General features: G+C 42.3%; 1 protein-coding gene across 1 annotated transcript; it reads left to right on the top strand.

Annotated features, from left to right (window-relative positions):
* The first annotated feature begins 13,669 nt into the window (after positions 1–13,669).
* Positions 13,670–16,535, top strand: LOC148040133 (putative pentatricopeptide repeat-containing protein At3g15130). The gene is made up of 2 exons (XM_087696919.1): positions 13,670–15,719; positions 15,891–16,535. Exons 1-2 carry the CDS (start codon positions 14,114–14,116, stop codon positions 16,421–16,423), a joined length of 2,139 nt encoding a protein of 712 aa, XP_087553045.1. The 5' UTR covers positions 13,670–14,113; the 3' UTR covers positions 16,424–16,535.
* Positions 16,536–17,173: the final 638 nt, after the last annotated feature.

Here is a 17,173-nt window from a genome sequence, read left to right as displayed (position 1 = left end):
GTTAGATGCCTTTCTATACAACATCATAATACTCAACATCTAATGCTTTCACTAGCTATGCACTATAAGTGGGTGGTTGACTTAGTGACCATGCCCATGGGCCTATGACGAACGAGCATTGTGCTTGCAAGAGAAGATCTTGCAAACCAGGTGGAAGATTGAGCTTTAAGAATGAAGACTACTAGTGTTTGCATTTTTAAAAAGAAAATATGACATGTTGCTATATATGTGTTGGGAAAGTAACATTAGATAGAGGAGAATTGGATGTATATGGGGCAAGATAATTCTTCTCAAGGATGGGGATCAACTTGTTCCCTTTATAGCTTATAATTAGGAAGGAAATGGAAAAAGTGAGAGAGGGCATCTACTTATCATTAAGGCTTTGGCTAAAGCATGTAGGGGAAAGATTTAGGAGTGGCCTAGACTACTTTCTTATGCTTTATGGGTTGATCGTACAACACACAATGCAACTATTGGATATATGCTTTGTAACAAGCGGGATACACACCAACTAGGGTTTAGACACCTAGTCACACTCACCGGCTTATATAAGGTGTAAGAGCCCCAGATTAGGGCAACCAGTTATTATCAAGACCACACTCTTCACCTTCATCTCTAGCTTCCAGGGCTTCCTCCACCCTTCTCTCCTCTTTTCTCTCTTTCTATCTCCTCTTTTAGTCTTCCTCCTTCTTCTTGCTCTCTTTCTCTCTCTTCAGCTTTTCTTCTCTCTCCTCTCAGCTTCTTTCATTACAAGTGGTATTAGAGCTTCAGTATTTGGTCATTTTCTCCTTTTCCCTTTATTCCTTCTCAATCCCAAAAACCCTAGTTACTTAACTTATAGGTACAGGTACAGCAAGAAAAAATAGTAGGTCGTCACTTCTTTTCATGCAAATTTTCAAGAGTTGGAAGAGGGCAAAAATCCAAGTTACTTTTTGCCTCAAGCCCCCTTCTCTCTCCTTCCTGCAAGCTACCATGGCTGCCAACCAACACAAACCTTCCCAACTTGCTCCAACCATCTCCAAACCATCAGCCAACCTTAGAATCTGATCCCCACCATCTCTAGCTCTAGTTTGAACCCCTGGGTGGCCAAGGAATCCCTGCCAAAGGCAGCAGACAGCACCTCGCAATTTGCGTTGCTGCCCCTGGCTTCCTCCTGCCTCCTGCTCCTTCTCTTGGCCTTCCCCTTGGCACTCTTGGCCTCCTGGGCTAAGGGATAAACTCCCTCAACAAGATTTGACCTCTCCCCTTCCTCCGATATTGATACTCTGCATGGGGCAACCATTACTGATTAGTCCAAGCTCTTGATCCAGCCCATAACCCTGGAGCTCAACCATCAAGAGATATCTCAACCCCTCTTGACCTCTTCTACTCCAAATGAAGACATGAAGTTCGTCATGCATGGGGAGCTTTGTGGGCAGCCATGAAAGCTTCACTTAAAGCTTCCCATCTTTGAAGCTGAAGCTCGGGGACAAGCACGGGAGCCTCCTTCATCAGTAGGAGCATTCAAATGCTGAATTATTCTTCCACAGATGCCCCAATTAACCGGACTTAATTGATGGAGCACTTGGGCATCATGATGATTTATGCTTCAACGGTCTTTCCAAGCATTAAAGAGATATGCAAATCTGATCTTAATCTTTCAAATTAGCCACTTGCTGAGCTTAATCCTTGTTGGAGAGATTCAAGATTGCATAGGTATCCTCTTTGTGTGCATGCATCATACCTCTTCTTGAAATTTATTGTAATGGCTAACATTAACCCCCATTTGGTCTTGTGATCTTGGATGAGCCCAAAATGAATAATAGCAATTATAAATTGGGTAAGTAGCAGCTATGAGTCACTGGACTGCCAAGGTAACCCCTACCCCAAACCTTTATCATTCCTTGCATCTCATGCAAAGGCAAAATATCTCCTTTCCAATGCATCTCATGCTGATTTCTTAATAAAAATGTCTGCCATGTATACTCCGATTGAGGAAAAAGGCCAATGCTAGGCGAGATGGTAAGACAAAAGAGAGGTGACCCTCCTTACCACTTAAGACCTTGAAGGGGTGCACAACCCGTGGCCCACGGGGAACTTTGCCCACCCCTCGATGATCCAAAGCCCGATGCTTGTATGTAGGTGTAGGTACTTCCATGAGCTCCACTCCCCCTGACCCAATGATCCCTCTTGGACACCCCACAATGCTAATGGCACCCATGTATGACACTTGAAGTGCATGCACTCAAAAGAGATGTATGGCAGCAAATGTACTTATGCATTAATGGCAGAGCCGATGGGTATGCAATGATTCTTGGGATCATGCTTAGTATGCTATTGATGTTGCTGATCAGGCCGCTTGAACTATGCTCTATCCATGTAAGACCTTGGCAATAAGGGACAGGCAGTGCTTTTAGTCATAGTCCTACAAGACAATCAAGAATATCCTATTGCAAAAATTTTTGTTTTGAATTTGGGAGTGAACCCTATAGCTCACCTCGAAGAGGGCTTTGTCCCCTCTGTTTTGAATCAAAAACCTTCCCAATTGGAGCTATGGTTTGAAAGTTATGCCCATTTTTGTGCACTAGGGTCACTGTGGACAGGGTGCAAACCCAGGCACATTAAATCCATTACATAAAATTATGATCATTTTTTGTCACAAAGCTTAATAGCTCATCTTGAAGAGGACTTTGTCCCCTCTGATTTGAGCCAAAAATCTCATCAATCAGAGTTTCCTACAAAGAGTTACGTCCCTTTTACTGATAGCAGGTGCTGTGGATTGCATCCAGATGGTTGGCCAGAAAGGCAAAAGCAAGGCCCAAGAGAAACTACAGAGGGAGATTAGAGACTCCCGGACCTCCATGAATGAGGAAACAAGCTCTTATCATGGTGACATACAGGAGGAAATGCCTGAAACGAACCTGTACATCCTTCTCAACCACACCCTCTGTCAGCATGAGCTTCGTCATATGGAACGACATAATGATATGGTCACCAACCACTGCCAAATGATGCCCAAGTTTGATGAAGCGATCAAGCACATGGCTCTATCAAACTCGAAGACTTAATAGATCTTGGAGCAGCTCACTACTCTTGTTTCTCAATTAGCAATCGCTTCATCCCAAGAGAAGACTAATGACTCTAGGCATGAGTCTAGACGTCCTCCACATCAGGAACCATTGCATGGTCCACAGGGTATACTTGGCCCTAAGGGAATTTGCCCTTCTACTGTGGGAGCTTTTGCTCAACCGCCAAGACCCACGGACCGCTTATTGTTTCAAGCGTTCCAAGCCGAGCACTAATGGCTACCTCTCACATAGCCGACACGCCATCCATATCTACGGGTGTAGTGAGCTTACCTCCGTGCCATTTGAGTTACCTCCTCTCCCGCACACTCCGGTAGCTCTACGATCCAAGTGCAAGCTTCAAGCAAGCTCCATCCTCAAGCTCCACGCTCCAAGCTCCATGTCCGCGAGCAAGGCAAGAGAAGAGAAGAGAAGAGAAGAAGAGAGGAGAAGATGGAGAGCTTCTCCTCCTCGGTCCCTCACCCTCACACACTCACTCCCTCACACTCTCACACTCCCTCTCTCAAGCACAAGCTCAAGCAAGCAAGAACAAGAAGAAGAAGAAGAAGAAGAGGAGAGCTACTTTTGGCCACACACAAGAATGAGCTTCTCATTCACTTTTCAACTTTATATACAAAACCCTAAATCCCTTTTGGGCGGTCATCCCCTTTTTCCCTTTTTACATGGCCGGCCGTAGCCTTGGCCCTTTTTCCCATTGTCCTATCTTCCTAGCTTCCTTTCCACCGCCCATCTACATTTACAAATTGCACGGGTGAGAGCCCAGCGCTCTTTTACAAGATTTCAGGGTGCGCCTTTTTATTTTAAAATGCACCTTTTCCCTTTTGTATTTGCCTTGGACTTTTAAGGTTGCCCTTGCGCTTTTGGCCTTTCCTCCTTTTCTTTCTTCAGTCGAGCTACCTTTTTTCTGCCTTTGCCCTACGTCTTTTCCACTTCTTTTTGCTTTCTTCGTGTTGGGGTTAACATTACCCCCCTCCTAGACGAATGCCAGTCCCATGGCACTCATCGTCGTAGGTAGCAGGTTGTAGCATGCACCAAAGACATGGGTGACAAGGACGCCTGTGGTTTCCGTCGAGGAGTGTTGGTGGTGGTGTGGCAGAAGGTCCTGGGGGCCTGTTGGTGGCCAAGGTGACTGGTGGAAGGTTGTTGGAGCTGTTGGTAGGGCTATGCTGTGTTGGGGATTGCATTGATGGCCAGCACAAGTATTGGTTTGTTGGGGATTCTGCACCTGACGATTCTTTGCGGGCTTGTTGGGTGGTAAGGGACAAGTAGCAAAGTTGAGTGTTGATGAAGAGCAACAACACCTTATACCTGCAATTGGAAAACCTCACCTGTGATCTCTCCTTAAGGGGTAGTACTAGGCTTCTCATCGTGCACAAGACATATTTGGATTAGTTTGGGAGACAGGTCGAACGCTAAGCAAGCCTAGAGTATTGTCCTGCACTTGAGGACCCAAACCGTGGATATACTTTGGTGCAAATATCATGTGAGTGCTCATGCATACTTAGATATTACATAGTTAGAAGACCGTGGGCTAGTTTCTCATAACAATTCGTGGATGAAGCAAAGTTGTCCATGTGGGGAAGGAGTACGCGTGAAGGCATATGAGACATCCTGTGCCTTGTGACTGCACGATGTAGCATAATGGAATACAGGGACACCGCACTTCCAGTAGGCTGGAAACTATTGGACTTGCGTGATGAGTATGGTGTACTTTTCATGGCCAATCGTGCAGTGCTTATCACCACTGATTGCAATGGTATGAAGGCAGAGTGCAAAAGAAAATTGTGCAAGTGGGTCAGGGTGACAGGTCTAACCCTAGGCGAGACAAGCTCCCCAGGTATGTCCTGCCCTTGATGTGCCCTGAACAATTGTGGGTGAGTGTAAGGGGCTAGGGGACTAGGGACGAAGCCGGTCGACCAAGGTCACCAGACGTACCTAATTTGAGGACCCCTAGGTACTGTGCTGTGATCGTGGGTGCTTCTTATTTTTCCATTCTTTTCTTTTCTTTTCTTTTCTTTTCTTTTTTTTTGCCTGAGTACAACCATTACAATATGTTGAGGCTATAAGCCTTTCAATGGGTTGGAAAATATCAAGCTTCGAAGGCTCAGAAAATGAATAGTACAATGATGATGGTGCCCTAGCCTTGTTGTTAGAGAAGCAGTTGGCGAAAGGGGGAGATACACTTGAGATATTGCAACCCTCCTTGTGGCACATGCAATGTGGGTACAATTGAGGTAACGACTGCCGTGAGCCAACTATAGAGCTTGACCCAGAAAGGGGGCATGGCCCCATAATGTTTTGTGGGCCATGCAATGTGGGCGGTTGGCAAGGGTGCTTTCGGCAGCGTGGCTTTGTCGCGGCTCGTTGTAGGATTGTGGGTGTTGCGGTGATTTGGGCATTGAACATTTTCGCACAAGGACCTGTATTATCCTGCATCCACTTGTCGCTTCATGAGAGCATATGCATTGTGTATGCCGCAACTATAATAAACCAGTGCAATGCAAGGAGACATCACTTATTTGAATTCTATGGTGTTGACTAGTCATTTATCACCTGCGCTTGATTAGCTTTTTCTTTTGCTAAAGGCGTAGCATATATTAAACGCAGACATGATAAGTTCATACAAGTCAGGAACATGTCAACACTTAACAAGTCGGGAACACTTAACCATTTAAAAACCAAAAGTCCTGGCTAGTTATCATTTGATAAGCCCTTTATGCATTATGGGCTACTTGATTTGTACGAGGCGGGGCGAGTCTGGATGGCCGGGTGATTGGGGCTCTACTGGTGTGGGGCTCCCGTGGGGGTGAGTAGGGAACATGTCGGCCGGGACATGAATGGTGTAATCCCGGCCCGCTACCGTCTCCAGAATATCTTTAAATAGTTCATTAAATTCTTCTCTTTTCCGAGCTGCCCTTTCTGCCTTTGAGCGTCTGGGGCCCGAGCGGGAGCTGGGAGTACGTACCACTAGTGCTGCGGCCTGTTGCGGGTTTCGAGTCTTGACTTTCTTGACTCGAGGGTTCTTCGGCCTTCGCCCAGGGCAATGTCGCTTAGGGCCCCGCTTCTTGGCATACCTCTTGATGGTGGGCACATAGCGCTCTGGTGGAGGGGCGCGTGCCACATGCTCCCGCCTTCTGCGAAGAGCGTCTTTGCATGCTAGCTCTCCATGATTCTCCATGCGTTCCGCCACAAAGGGAAGCCTGCAAGACACAATCCAAGGGTTTAGGCCTTGATACAGGATACAATTGTTTGCACGGAAGGGATTTTAGTGTGGTTTATGAAGCGCATATCACAAGAAGGGGAGGGGTGAGGCATGCGGTGTTTGTTGTAGGGGAATGGTCCCCATGTTGATGTTCGCGTTGCCTCCAGTCATTAGCGGATATTAGTTTATGCTAAGTCGCGTGGACTGGTTGTCGTGGAGTGGGACAGGTGCACTTAGTCTTGGCTTTGGTTGCTCAGCTTGACTTGGATTTATACCAGATGGATGTCAAGACGGCTTTCTTACATGGGGACTTGCATGATGAGATTTATATGGAGCAGCCTAAGGGCTTTGCAGAACCTGGCAGGCAGCACCTAGTGTGCAAATTGAAGAAAAGTCTTTATGGCTTGAAACAGGCACCTAGGGAGTGATATCATAAGTTTGATGCCTTTATGCAGTCACAGGGCTACAGCGGAGTGCTATGGATCCATGTCATTACACGAAGAAAGCCAGTGATGGTTCTTTATTGATTTTGGTACTCTATCTGGATGATATGCTGATAGCAACAGGGAAAGCTCATGATGAGCTAGATGCTCTTAAGGCTCAGCTTAAGAAGAGCTTTGAGATGAAAGATCTGGGATAGGCTGCTCACATACTTGGTATGCGCATTAGACGCGACAGGCATCAGGGACTCCTCTACTTGTCACAGAGGGAGTACATTCATAAAGTCCTTGAGCGCTTCCACATGCAGGATGTAAAGCCTATTGGCTGTCCATTGCCTTCTTATGTGAAGGTATCACAGGCTGATTGTTCGCAAACATATGAGCAGAGGGCCGAGATGGCCAAGATTCCCTGTGCATCCGCAGTGGGCAGTCTTATGTATGCCATGATAGCCACTCGTCTAGATATTGGCTTTGCAGTTGGTGTTGTGGCACGCTATATGGCTACACCTGGCAAGAAGCATTGGGATGCCGTGAAGGGTATCATGAGGTACCTGAAGGGCACTGCAGGTATGTGCATATGCTATGGTAGCCAGGATACAAAAGTCGTGGGGTACACTGACTCTGATTATGCAGGACATGTAGATAGTAGGAAGTCCACTTCCGGCTATGTATTCACCTATGTTGGAGGTGCTGTTTCTTGGATGTCCAGGGTGCAGAAATGCATGGCCCTTTCTACTACAGAGGCCGAGTGTGTTGTAGCCACTAAGGCTTGCAAGGAGGCCATTTGGTTGGGCCGTTTAGTTGCTGACCTTGGTATTAATGCTATCCCTACACTGCATTCGGATTCTATGAGTGCTATTCAGTTAGCCAAGAATCCGGTCTTCCATGCGAAGACGAAACACATTGAGGTGAGGTATCACTTCATACGTGGGATCGTTGAGGACAAGTCTGTTGATCTTGTCAAGACTGACCAGAATCCTGCAGATCCGCTCACGAAAAGCCTCTCTACAGAGCGCTTTTCCTTCCTCAGGAGGTTGATGGGTGTGGGATGAGATGACGTCTTTCCTCATCCTGTTGTACATGTGTACATGTTGTACTGTCTTTTTTCTTTTTCTTTTCACTCCTCATTGGGGCAAATTCGCCTTTAAGTGGGAGGTTGTTGGGGGTAAAGGCACCTCTGCCTAGCCGCCCATGTATTACTACACTGACAGTCACCACCACTGCACACTGCAGGTGGTGGGCACCCGTCACTGTCACTTTATTCTTTATTCTTTTAGTGACAATTTGAATAAAGGAAGGCCCAATCACACATTGTGACTGTTGGAGTTCCCATTTCTAGTCTCTCGCTTTCTTGCTCTTACTCTCCCGGCATAGCTCTCGAGTCCAACCTTCGATCCGTCGCTCCCTTTCACCTGCATGCAACTCAGTCAATTCAGGATTTGTTCATGAATCTTATGAGCATTGTGTCCCTTCATCAATGAAGGCTCTGATAGTGCATATTCATTATGCACTTGCTAAAAGAGTTGTTTGGCTTATGTGAATGAGGCACACTTTGCATACATGTATACCACTATATTGGCCATAAGCATCTCACTTTTGTTTCACCATAACTCGACAACAACATGTACATCATTGCCCCAGTCTATAGTTGTAGTGCTTTTGATGACATGCAAACAATGCTGGATTACATCTAGCTGCCATAAGAAACATTTTTAATCCCTTAAGACATACTCTCATTAACTTGGAGCAGCATCTAAATACTTTGAATACTGCTATTGACCATCGCAGCCCTAATGAAACCCCTCCATCTAGTGAGCCTAACATGGAGAACTATCCTCCAACAGTTGACTCTCAAGCTACCAACAATGATCCCTGGAATGCTCAAGAGACAGTGGTCCTCATCATAGCTAGATTGGACTTAGATGAAAAGATCGAGAGTCGTGGCAATCTTTCTGCGCACATCAGAACTATTGGTCGTAGATGGGAATACATTAGAGAGCAATGAGCCAAGTCAAATGTCCATAGAAACGTTATTCAACATTGGAACAGGAGTCCCATGAGCCAAGCCTTGCCTTGCAATGTGATCGTCTCAATTATCAAATCGAGAGTGATCGCGCTTGTAGGCAAAATGAGGGGGAGGGAGACAAATGATGTAATGAGGGAATTGGCTGCCTCCATTCAATTGATACATGAGGCTGCCACTTTCTCTTGCCAGAGAACATCTCCATAGGTTTAATGTTAGGCTCCGTTATTTGTATTCCTTACACATTTTGCAATCAATGTTTATATGTGGTCTAGTAACTTTCTTCCAATGCGGACATAGCTGCTATCGATTGATATTGTCGTTCACATCATATTTGACAATGGAAATGGCCCAACATTTATTATTTCTCGCATATATCCATGTACAAAGCACTGTCTTCTTTCTAGGATTCTTGATAGCTATGATTGTGTTGTAGTAGAACTAACAAAGAGAAGGTACACATGCATTTTCTATGTTGCTTGCATGTAATCAAATAGATGGACTGGTTTTGATATACATCAAACCCATGTGCTTTAGATTTGGGAATATTGATGAATTGAACAATGACAACATTAAAAATAGTCTTGCTTCAAACAAGTGAATGCAAAATATAATGTGGCAAGCTATCCCTTTGGATGTCAACATTGTGATATATTTGGATGGTCCATGACACGGAAAAACATGATTTGTAAATCTTCCACATTTGTGGTCATGAATTTCCTCTCCATTTTATGCAAATATTCTGTATTGCACAAGAAACCACTATGCACTTTGCAAGAAACCTTGGGGAGGGGTGCAATATTTTTCCATTCAAATATTGCCAACGTTGTTTCAAGTGGCCAAAAGCTCGCTCAACAACACTTCTACTAGATGCAATTATGTAGTTGTACTCTTTTTCAGATTTATTTGTATAGCAATCAATATGGAGTCATGAGCTAGTTGTGAAGAGCAAATCCACCATCAGCTATAATGATTCCCTTATGGAGAAATCACCATCCATGAGTTCAAGGTCAAACAAGTACTCCCCACTAGGCACTTGTGCATAAAATCCTAAGTTGCAAAAGACACAACTATCATGCGTTGCTCTAGATCAATCGACATACACATCAAGAAAGTGAAGATCCATGTCAACAACACACTACACAGACATGGAATATTTTTTATTCTTGTCAACCAATTTGCAACACTTACACCCCTCGGCTTGTCCATGTTTATATGTGTAACATCCAGAGCCCCACAACAATTTGGCAATCCCTTGCGCAACAAGAAACCATCTTTATTTCTGGCCATGGTTTCTACATCTCTTGTCTAGTGTACAAGGCATGATTTGTGTGCCAAAATAACATCAACAAATTTATGCATTAACTTAGAGATAGTTGCTTTTCCAACCCCAAAGTGTTTGCCAACCTCTATATATCATGTACCACTAGTGAGATGAAGCATTGCAATGGTGACCATTTTCGCTATTGATATAACTTTTCCACATATCGTTGTCAAAGGATAAGGAATGTCTCCTTACTTCAAGTGATTGTGTAGCAAGTTTGAGAGGCACATGAAAAAGCTAACAGGAAATCGAAAAACTTCCTTAAAGCAAGTGTCATCTCCTCTCATTACACGAATATAAAAGCCAAAAAGAGGGAATCTCATTCATTCAAATTGAAATGAGTTGTATGAGATGCCAATTTGAATGAATGCAAATTGAATATAAAAATCAAAAAGAGGGAAATTTGCATGTCTTTTAGACACAACACCTTGCATTGCCTGTACTATTAAGAGCATGCACACGTACAAAGACCGGTTGACACACAAGCATATAATGTGGTATTTGCTGCTCATCCATGTCCATCTCGTCAAATTCGACATTGTCGTCATCATTTTGAATTGACATAATGTTTTTCCAATACATGTTCACCACAATTAGGCATAAGGTTAGGACATATTTTATTGCCATGCCAACTTGTTCAGGAGTTTCCATATCAAACTAAATAATGTATTTTAGCTCAATTGCATGAAAAGGGGGACCCTAGATTGCATTGATTTTATTTTGTCACTTCCAAGTAAAGGTATTGCAAACTATTGATACGTGATCATATGTTGCATGCATAGTGAAATAATGATCAACTATGATTGCTTTGTTTTGTGCATGCACTTTGGGAATGAAGATTTAGCATGTGCACACCACAAATCAAATTTGATAACACATCAATTTCCACATTTTCATAGTGACATCCCTTGGACTTGTTGTTTGCCTCCTGTATAAAAGGGAACACATGTCGGTATATAGAGACCAATGAACAACCCTCATTGCACAACACCATCTACATTTGCATAACAACATATTATGAAGGCACATGACAACTTATTGTTGTTCTTTTCATTGTCTCTATGTAGAACCATCTTTGCTACAAAAGCATCACACTACATCAATATGTCTTTCTCATAAATGCATGAACACAATAATCATTCAAAAGTTTTCTACAAGCAAAAATGTGATTGTATGTCTGCACCTACAAGTCTGTATTCAGAAAATGTAAAGGACATTGTAGGAAGAGCAAGACAGTGTGCCATGTTTACTACACTGTGTTTGCATTCATTCAAATTGGCATCTCATACAACTCATTTCAAGAGGAATAAGAAGGTTAATGTTCACTATACTGAAGCAATATGATGCTTGAATTGTATTTGCTCAGGGTTTGTAGGGAGGTGTGATTGTGGTACACTTATGAAGCGCCATTAATTTCACTATTTTATTGCTGTCCATGGTCAAGATATACCCTCTTTTCATGAGTCTCGTTGTGTTCACAGAAAGTGGTGAAGTTTTGTAGGAAATAGATAGGAACCATATGCATGTAGGTTAGCACAATGGAAAGATGCTTGTATACCATATGGTCATTTAATCACATGAATTTTGTAGTGCTTTGTTGTTTTCCATTGAGCCTCGTGTTTGCAGAGACAACAGTTGTCATCGATGGAGGTGCCTTTGCAACACAAATATCTGATTTTCATTTAATGGAAGCATCTCTAAAAACTTAATTTTTTGCTTGCATTTAGGTAAATGTGGAATCAAATGCTCTTTTCATCAACATTTAAATGCATGATAGAATAAGCCATAGAATTGCCGAATGTACAATAGCATCATCTATCAAGTGTGTAACTAGTGCATGTATAGAGGCTGCTAGTATTTGGGTTTGATTTTACAAGCATGTGTTACTCTATATGAGTGTTGTAGGTTAAAGAAAAAGGCCCAACACAAGTCTATGTACCATGCTTATGTTCTAAGAAAAACATTTGTGTTGAGTACTGCGATCCCATCGCACTGTTAAGAACCATAGTTCTAAATTGAAGTCTTGAAATCCCATGTGAAAGCCAATTTTGGCATTTAGCATGTTTATACTTTGGCACCAGAAGACACATGTATGATCATTGTGCAACTAATACCATTCAGTTTGCATAAGCTTAATTAGACACTTCTTTGATCATTATGCAACTTGTACCTATCATTTTGTAGAAGAAACATCTTTGATCATTGAGGAAGTAATGCCAGTCATTTGGCAGAAGCTTAATCGGAGTCTTCCTAGATCATTGTGCAAGTAATGGCAATCATTTTGCAAAAAATTCATCTTTGGTCATTATACAACTAATACCACTCATTTTACAGAAGTTCAATCAGTCCCTTCTTTGATGATTGTGCAAGTAATACTAGTCATTTTGTAGAAGACACTTCTCTGATCATAATGTAAGTAATAGTAGTCATTTGACAAAAGACACTTCTCTGACCATTGTGCAAGTAATGGCAATCATTTTGCAGAAAAGTCATATGTGGTCATTGTATAACTAATACCAGCCATTTTGCATAAGTTCAGTCAGTCCCTTCTTTGATGATAGTACAAGTAATACCAATCATTTTGTAGAAGACACCAGTCATTTTGTAGAAGACACTTCTCTGATCATTGTGCAAGTAATAGCAGTCATTTGATAGAAGGTTAATCAAACACTTCTAAAAGATGGGGTCTCAACTCATGAAAGGGAGAACATGAATTGATTGCATGCACTCCTTTCTAGTGTATTGCAGGATATCATGAAGGTTCTTATCATCAGAATCCTTTAAAATGCTGATCGTATGATGAAGGTATTTCTAAGGTCTTTCACACAAAACTCTGCTACGACATTTTCCAAACAATAGGAGTAGCAGCATAGGATGCTCTTTGTTCTGTTTCCCAACACGTCCACATGAGTTCAAAGGGAGTGAGGAGAAGGTGCATCAAAGAGGAGGCTTGTGATGACGTGCTGTAGCTCCAAATATTTTTTTGTTTTATTTTGAAAAAAGAAAAACCCCCATGTGATCTAATAAGTTTTTGGAAAACCGATTTCTCACTAGAAAATCGATTCCAGTGAGAAACCACTAGGGTAAAGGGGCCAATAGATTGTCATCTAACAATCCTCCATTATAATTTTTTTTTCCAAGTGAGTTGCATAAATGTTTTTTAATGGTCAAACTATTTATATTATATAGAGCTCAAAGAAAATATATTAGGATATTTTGATATTTTTATAAAGTAGCCTTAGTTACAAATGAAAGGTTCATAAAAGATGGACAGTGATGGGCCAATAGAGTGACACTCAAGGATGCATTACTTTAGGGTTTTACAAAATCTAAAATATAAAAAAAATTACATGGCTCAATTGTTTGACTTAAGTTAAGCTCATTTATAATTAAAAAAAATCATATTATATTGTTAAGTGATTAAGAAAGTCACATCTTTCTTGTAAAATTGTCACTCAATTGGGGGGTGGGGTGTGTTTTCCTTTTGGAAGGCGCTAATTTATTGGCCCATAAGGTCCTTAGATAATCCTCCCATTCTTGACCTTCTTCTTAGTAAATAAGGAGTGCTATTTTTGAAATCTTGAGTTTGTATAGAAAGCTAAACCATACATGGAATCCTTATATGCACCCCATAGGAGGGTCAGATTGGGGAGAGGAGAGAGAGACGGAGGCAGATGTTACTGCTAGAACGCTTCGGTTACTCCATTTCTTGCACTCCTTCAGATAGAAGTTCTCCATACTCCCACTTAGTAGAAAGGCCCAGTCTTCCCGTGGTGTTCGTTTGCTTCGCACGATCCGTTTGACAGATACTCTGTTAGCCATGGCTTCTAAAACCTCTTTTCAATTTTTAGAATTTCTCTCTCGGCGTTTTTCATAAACACTGAGTATCTCTCTCGACTGTTCATCCTGTGTCGAGCGTATTGCCGCGTAATGTTTGCTATTGCTTGTTGATCCTCGGACTTTAGACCTGAAATTTTGTGTAAGCAGACAGTGTACTATATGCTACCAGGTCTCCGGATTCACAGCAAAATGGTGCCTCCATAGACGTGCTATGTGGGGATGAAAAATCATGCCGTCATCAGGTCCAATCACCCGAGAAAATATCCAGAATGGAAAGGCCTGACAGCCCTAAAAGACATTGATATTCTGAAACAAGAATCCTTTAACCGATCTGAACAGGCCAGCAGACTGATCTTGAGAAGAGAGGCTGAGTCTGATGACTCTCTGCCTAAGCCAGATTGTGGGAAGGTCTGTGGCGGGAAATTTCTGTCCAGAAAGGGATCTGAATGGGCCTTCTCATCTGGAGATTTCTTGTCTGCTGATTGCAGCAGCTTGGGTAGAGCAAATGGAGTCTTCCAAAAGAACAGAAAGAGATGGAGGGATTCTATCTGTGCCTATTCCAAAACCGGAGCTTATGACAAGGCTCTTGCGTTGTACTGTAAAATGCAAAATGAGGGTGAGGGACTCGATAATCTTGTTGTTTCGTGTGTTCTGAAAGCATGCGGCAGCCTAGGAGCTGTTGATCGAGGCAGGCTTGTACATGACCAGATTATCAAAACTGGATTCTCAATCGATGCCATTGCTGGAAATACACTTATCTACATGTATGCAAAGTGTGGAACCATGCAAGATGCACAGAAAGTGTTCGATGACTTGTTGACACCAAATGTAGCTTCCTGGTCTACTGTAATTTCAGGTTACAATCAAAAGGGTGATAATGCTTGTGCACTTGATCTTTTCAAGAGAATGCAAGAAGAAGGCATCATAGCAGACAAGGCCATTTTCTTGGCTGCCTTGAAAGCCTGTGGACACATGGGAAATATGTGTGAGGGTGGGATCTTACATGACCAGATCACAGCACTGCACTTGGAATCTGACGTGGTAGTGGCAAGTGCCATCATTGACATGTATGCTAAATGTGATCATCTAACGGAAGCTCAAAATGTATTCGACAGCTTGCAAGATCCTGATTGTGTTGCATGGAACACTTTGATTGCAGGATATGTTCAACATGGACATAGTCATTCTGCACTAGAGGTTTTCCAACAAATGCAAGAGCGAGTGAAAGCTGATGAATATACGTTTTCATCTGTATTGAAAGCATGTGGCTTGACAGAAATCACAAACCAAGGTAAGATTTTACATGATTTGATAGTCAAAATTGGCTTCAATTCACATGCTGTTGTTGGAAATGCTCTTATAGACATGTATGTTAGATATGGATTTTTGGAGGACGCTCAACAAGTGTTTGACACTCTTTCCCCTCAAAATATAATCTCTTGGGGCAGTATCATCAGTGGCTATGCTGATCATGGGCCTGGTCATGCTGCTCTTGAGCTTTTTGAGAAACTGCAACAAGGTACTGTAAAGATAGATGCGGTCATATTTCTAGGTGTGATAAAGGCATGTGGCTGCATAGGAGCCATTGTACAGGGTAGAATGCTACATGATCTGGTGATTAGAAGTAGTTTCGCATCAGATGTGGCAGTTTCTACCACTTTGATTGACATGTATGCTAACTGTGGCAGTATGAAGGAAGCACAAAAAGTCTTTGATAAATCAACGCACAAAACTTTTGCATCATGGTCTGCAGTGATTGCTGGCCAAGCTCAGAATGGCCAAGAAGTTTTGGCTCTTGAATCCTTTCAGAGGATGTGTCATGAAGGTATAAAGCCAGATAAAGTTACTTTTTTGTGCTTAGTGGAGGCATGTGGCAGCTTAGGATCTATAGGACAGGGCAAGTTTTTACATTACCAACTCACCAGACTTGGCCTTGAATCACGCATGACAATAGAGAGTGCGTTGATTGACATGTATTTGAAATGTGGTTGTGCAGATGAAGCTTGCCATATTTTTTATAGATTGTCCGACAAGGATCTAGTGGCATGGGGTGCATTTATTTCTGGTCTTGTCCATTCTGGCAAGTGGAATCTGGCCAGGAAAGCCCTATTTGAAATGAGGCTGCTAGGCCTTCAGCCCAATGATGCAATATATTCAAACATACTTATTGCTTGCAGCCGTGAAGGTACTTTGGAGGAAGGCCAATGGCACTTGAAACAGATAACAGATACTACTGGCATTATCCCAGTTCCCCAGCACTATGCCTGCTTGGTGGATCTTTTTGGTCGAGCTGGACGAGTGAATGAGGCACTGGATTTAATACTAACCATGCCAGTCCCACCCAATATTGTTATGTGGACTTCTTTACTCACAAGTTGTAAAACATATGCCAAATTGGAGCAAGGGAGACAATGTTTTGATCATGCTGTTCAGATCAATCCTGTTGATGCTTCTGCATATATGCTTATGTCTAAAATTTCTTCTGATGTTCTTTTTTCTCAAGATCTCCTTGAGTCAGTAACAAACTAAGATAGTCATTATTTCTCAGATCTCCTTGAGTCTAAAATCTCTTCTGATGCTTCTTTTTTTTACTGGCGTGCCCTGTAAAGTCATAGTGTTCAGTTTGGTCAACATTTTTCCTTGATGTATAAAATAGAAAAAATAAAAATAAAGAATGTATATAACTATGAATCTCATCGTTTAGATCTTGTGACATTTGAAATTATCTCTCATCAGAAAAATTATTTTTATCTTTAACAAGAAGCATGAGGACTGAAGATAAGCACAAGTGACTGCATTACTTCATCAATTCTCTGCAGTCAACAGACGCTCAGATTCTAGGGAAGCACAGGAACAAGTGCACATGCTTCCATGTGAATCCCTAGGGCGACATTGAGACTATTGTACCATATGAGGCCTTGAACTGCAAAATCAACATCATGCTTTCATGTGAAGCCCTTGGTGTGAAGCCATAGAGTGTGAAATCCACAGCCTCTGTGATGTTGATCAGCTTGACATTCCCATGGATGGCCTCCTCCACATGAACCGCAAAGAAATGCTTGACACAAAAACTCAAATACAATCGCATGACAAGGCACAAATTGATAATAGAACACATTTAGGGTTAGTGTAACTCAAAGACAATGAACACAGTGAATAATGAAATGAACGAATTTGAATATAACATGAGCTCAATGTAGCAAACACATTGGAATGAATGAATACTGACCTCGAACTCTAGTGTCTCAAGTATCGGGGTAGAGATTATGAGCTAGAGTG

Source organism: Lygodium microphyllum, chromosome 2 (assembly GCF_053477565.2).
Source record: "Lygodium microphyllum isolate KBCC chromosome 2, Lygodium_microphyllum_v1.1.10, whole genome shotgun sequence".
NCBI classification, from domain to species: Eukaryota; Viridiplantae; Streptophyta; class Polypodiopsida; order Schizaeales; family Lygodiaceae; genus Lygodium; species Lygodium microphyllum.
The sequence above is the reverse complement of the archived record's forward strand: the minus strand, read 5'-3'. Positions and strand labels throughout refer to the sequence as shown.

Excerpts from the sequence above, each read along its gene's own strand:
- LOC148040133 (XM_087696919.1), top strand. The coding sequence starts at position 14,114 with ATGAAAAATCATGCCGTCATCAGGTCCAATCACCCGAGAAAATATCCA. Across the intron at positions 15,720-15,890 it reads TCAGAGGATGTGTCATGAAG|ATGAAGCTTGCCATATTTTT; the intron begins GTATAAAGCCAG and ends GTGGTTGTGCAG.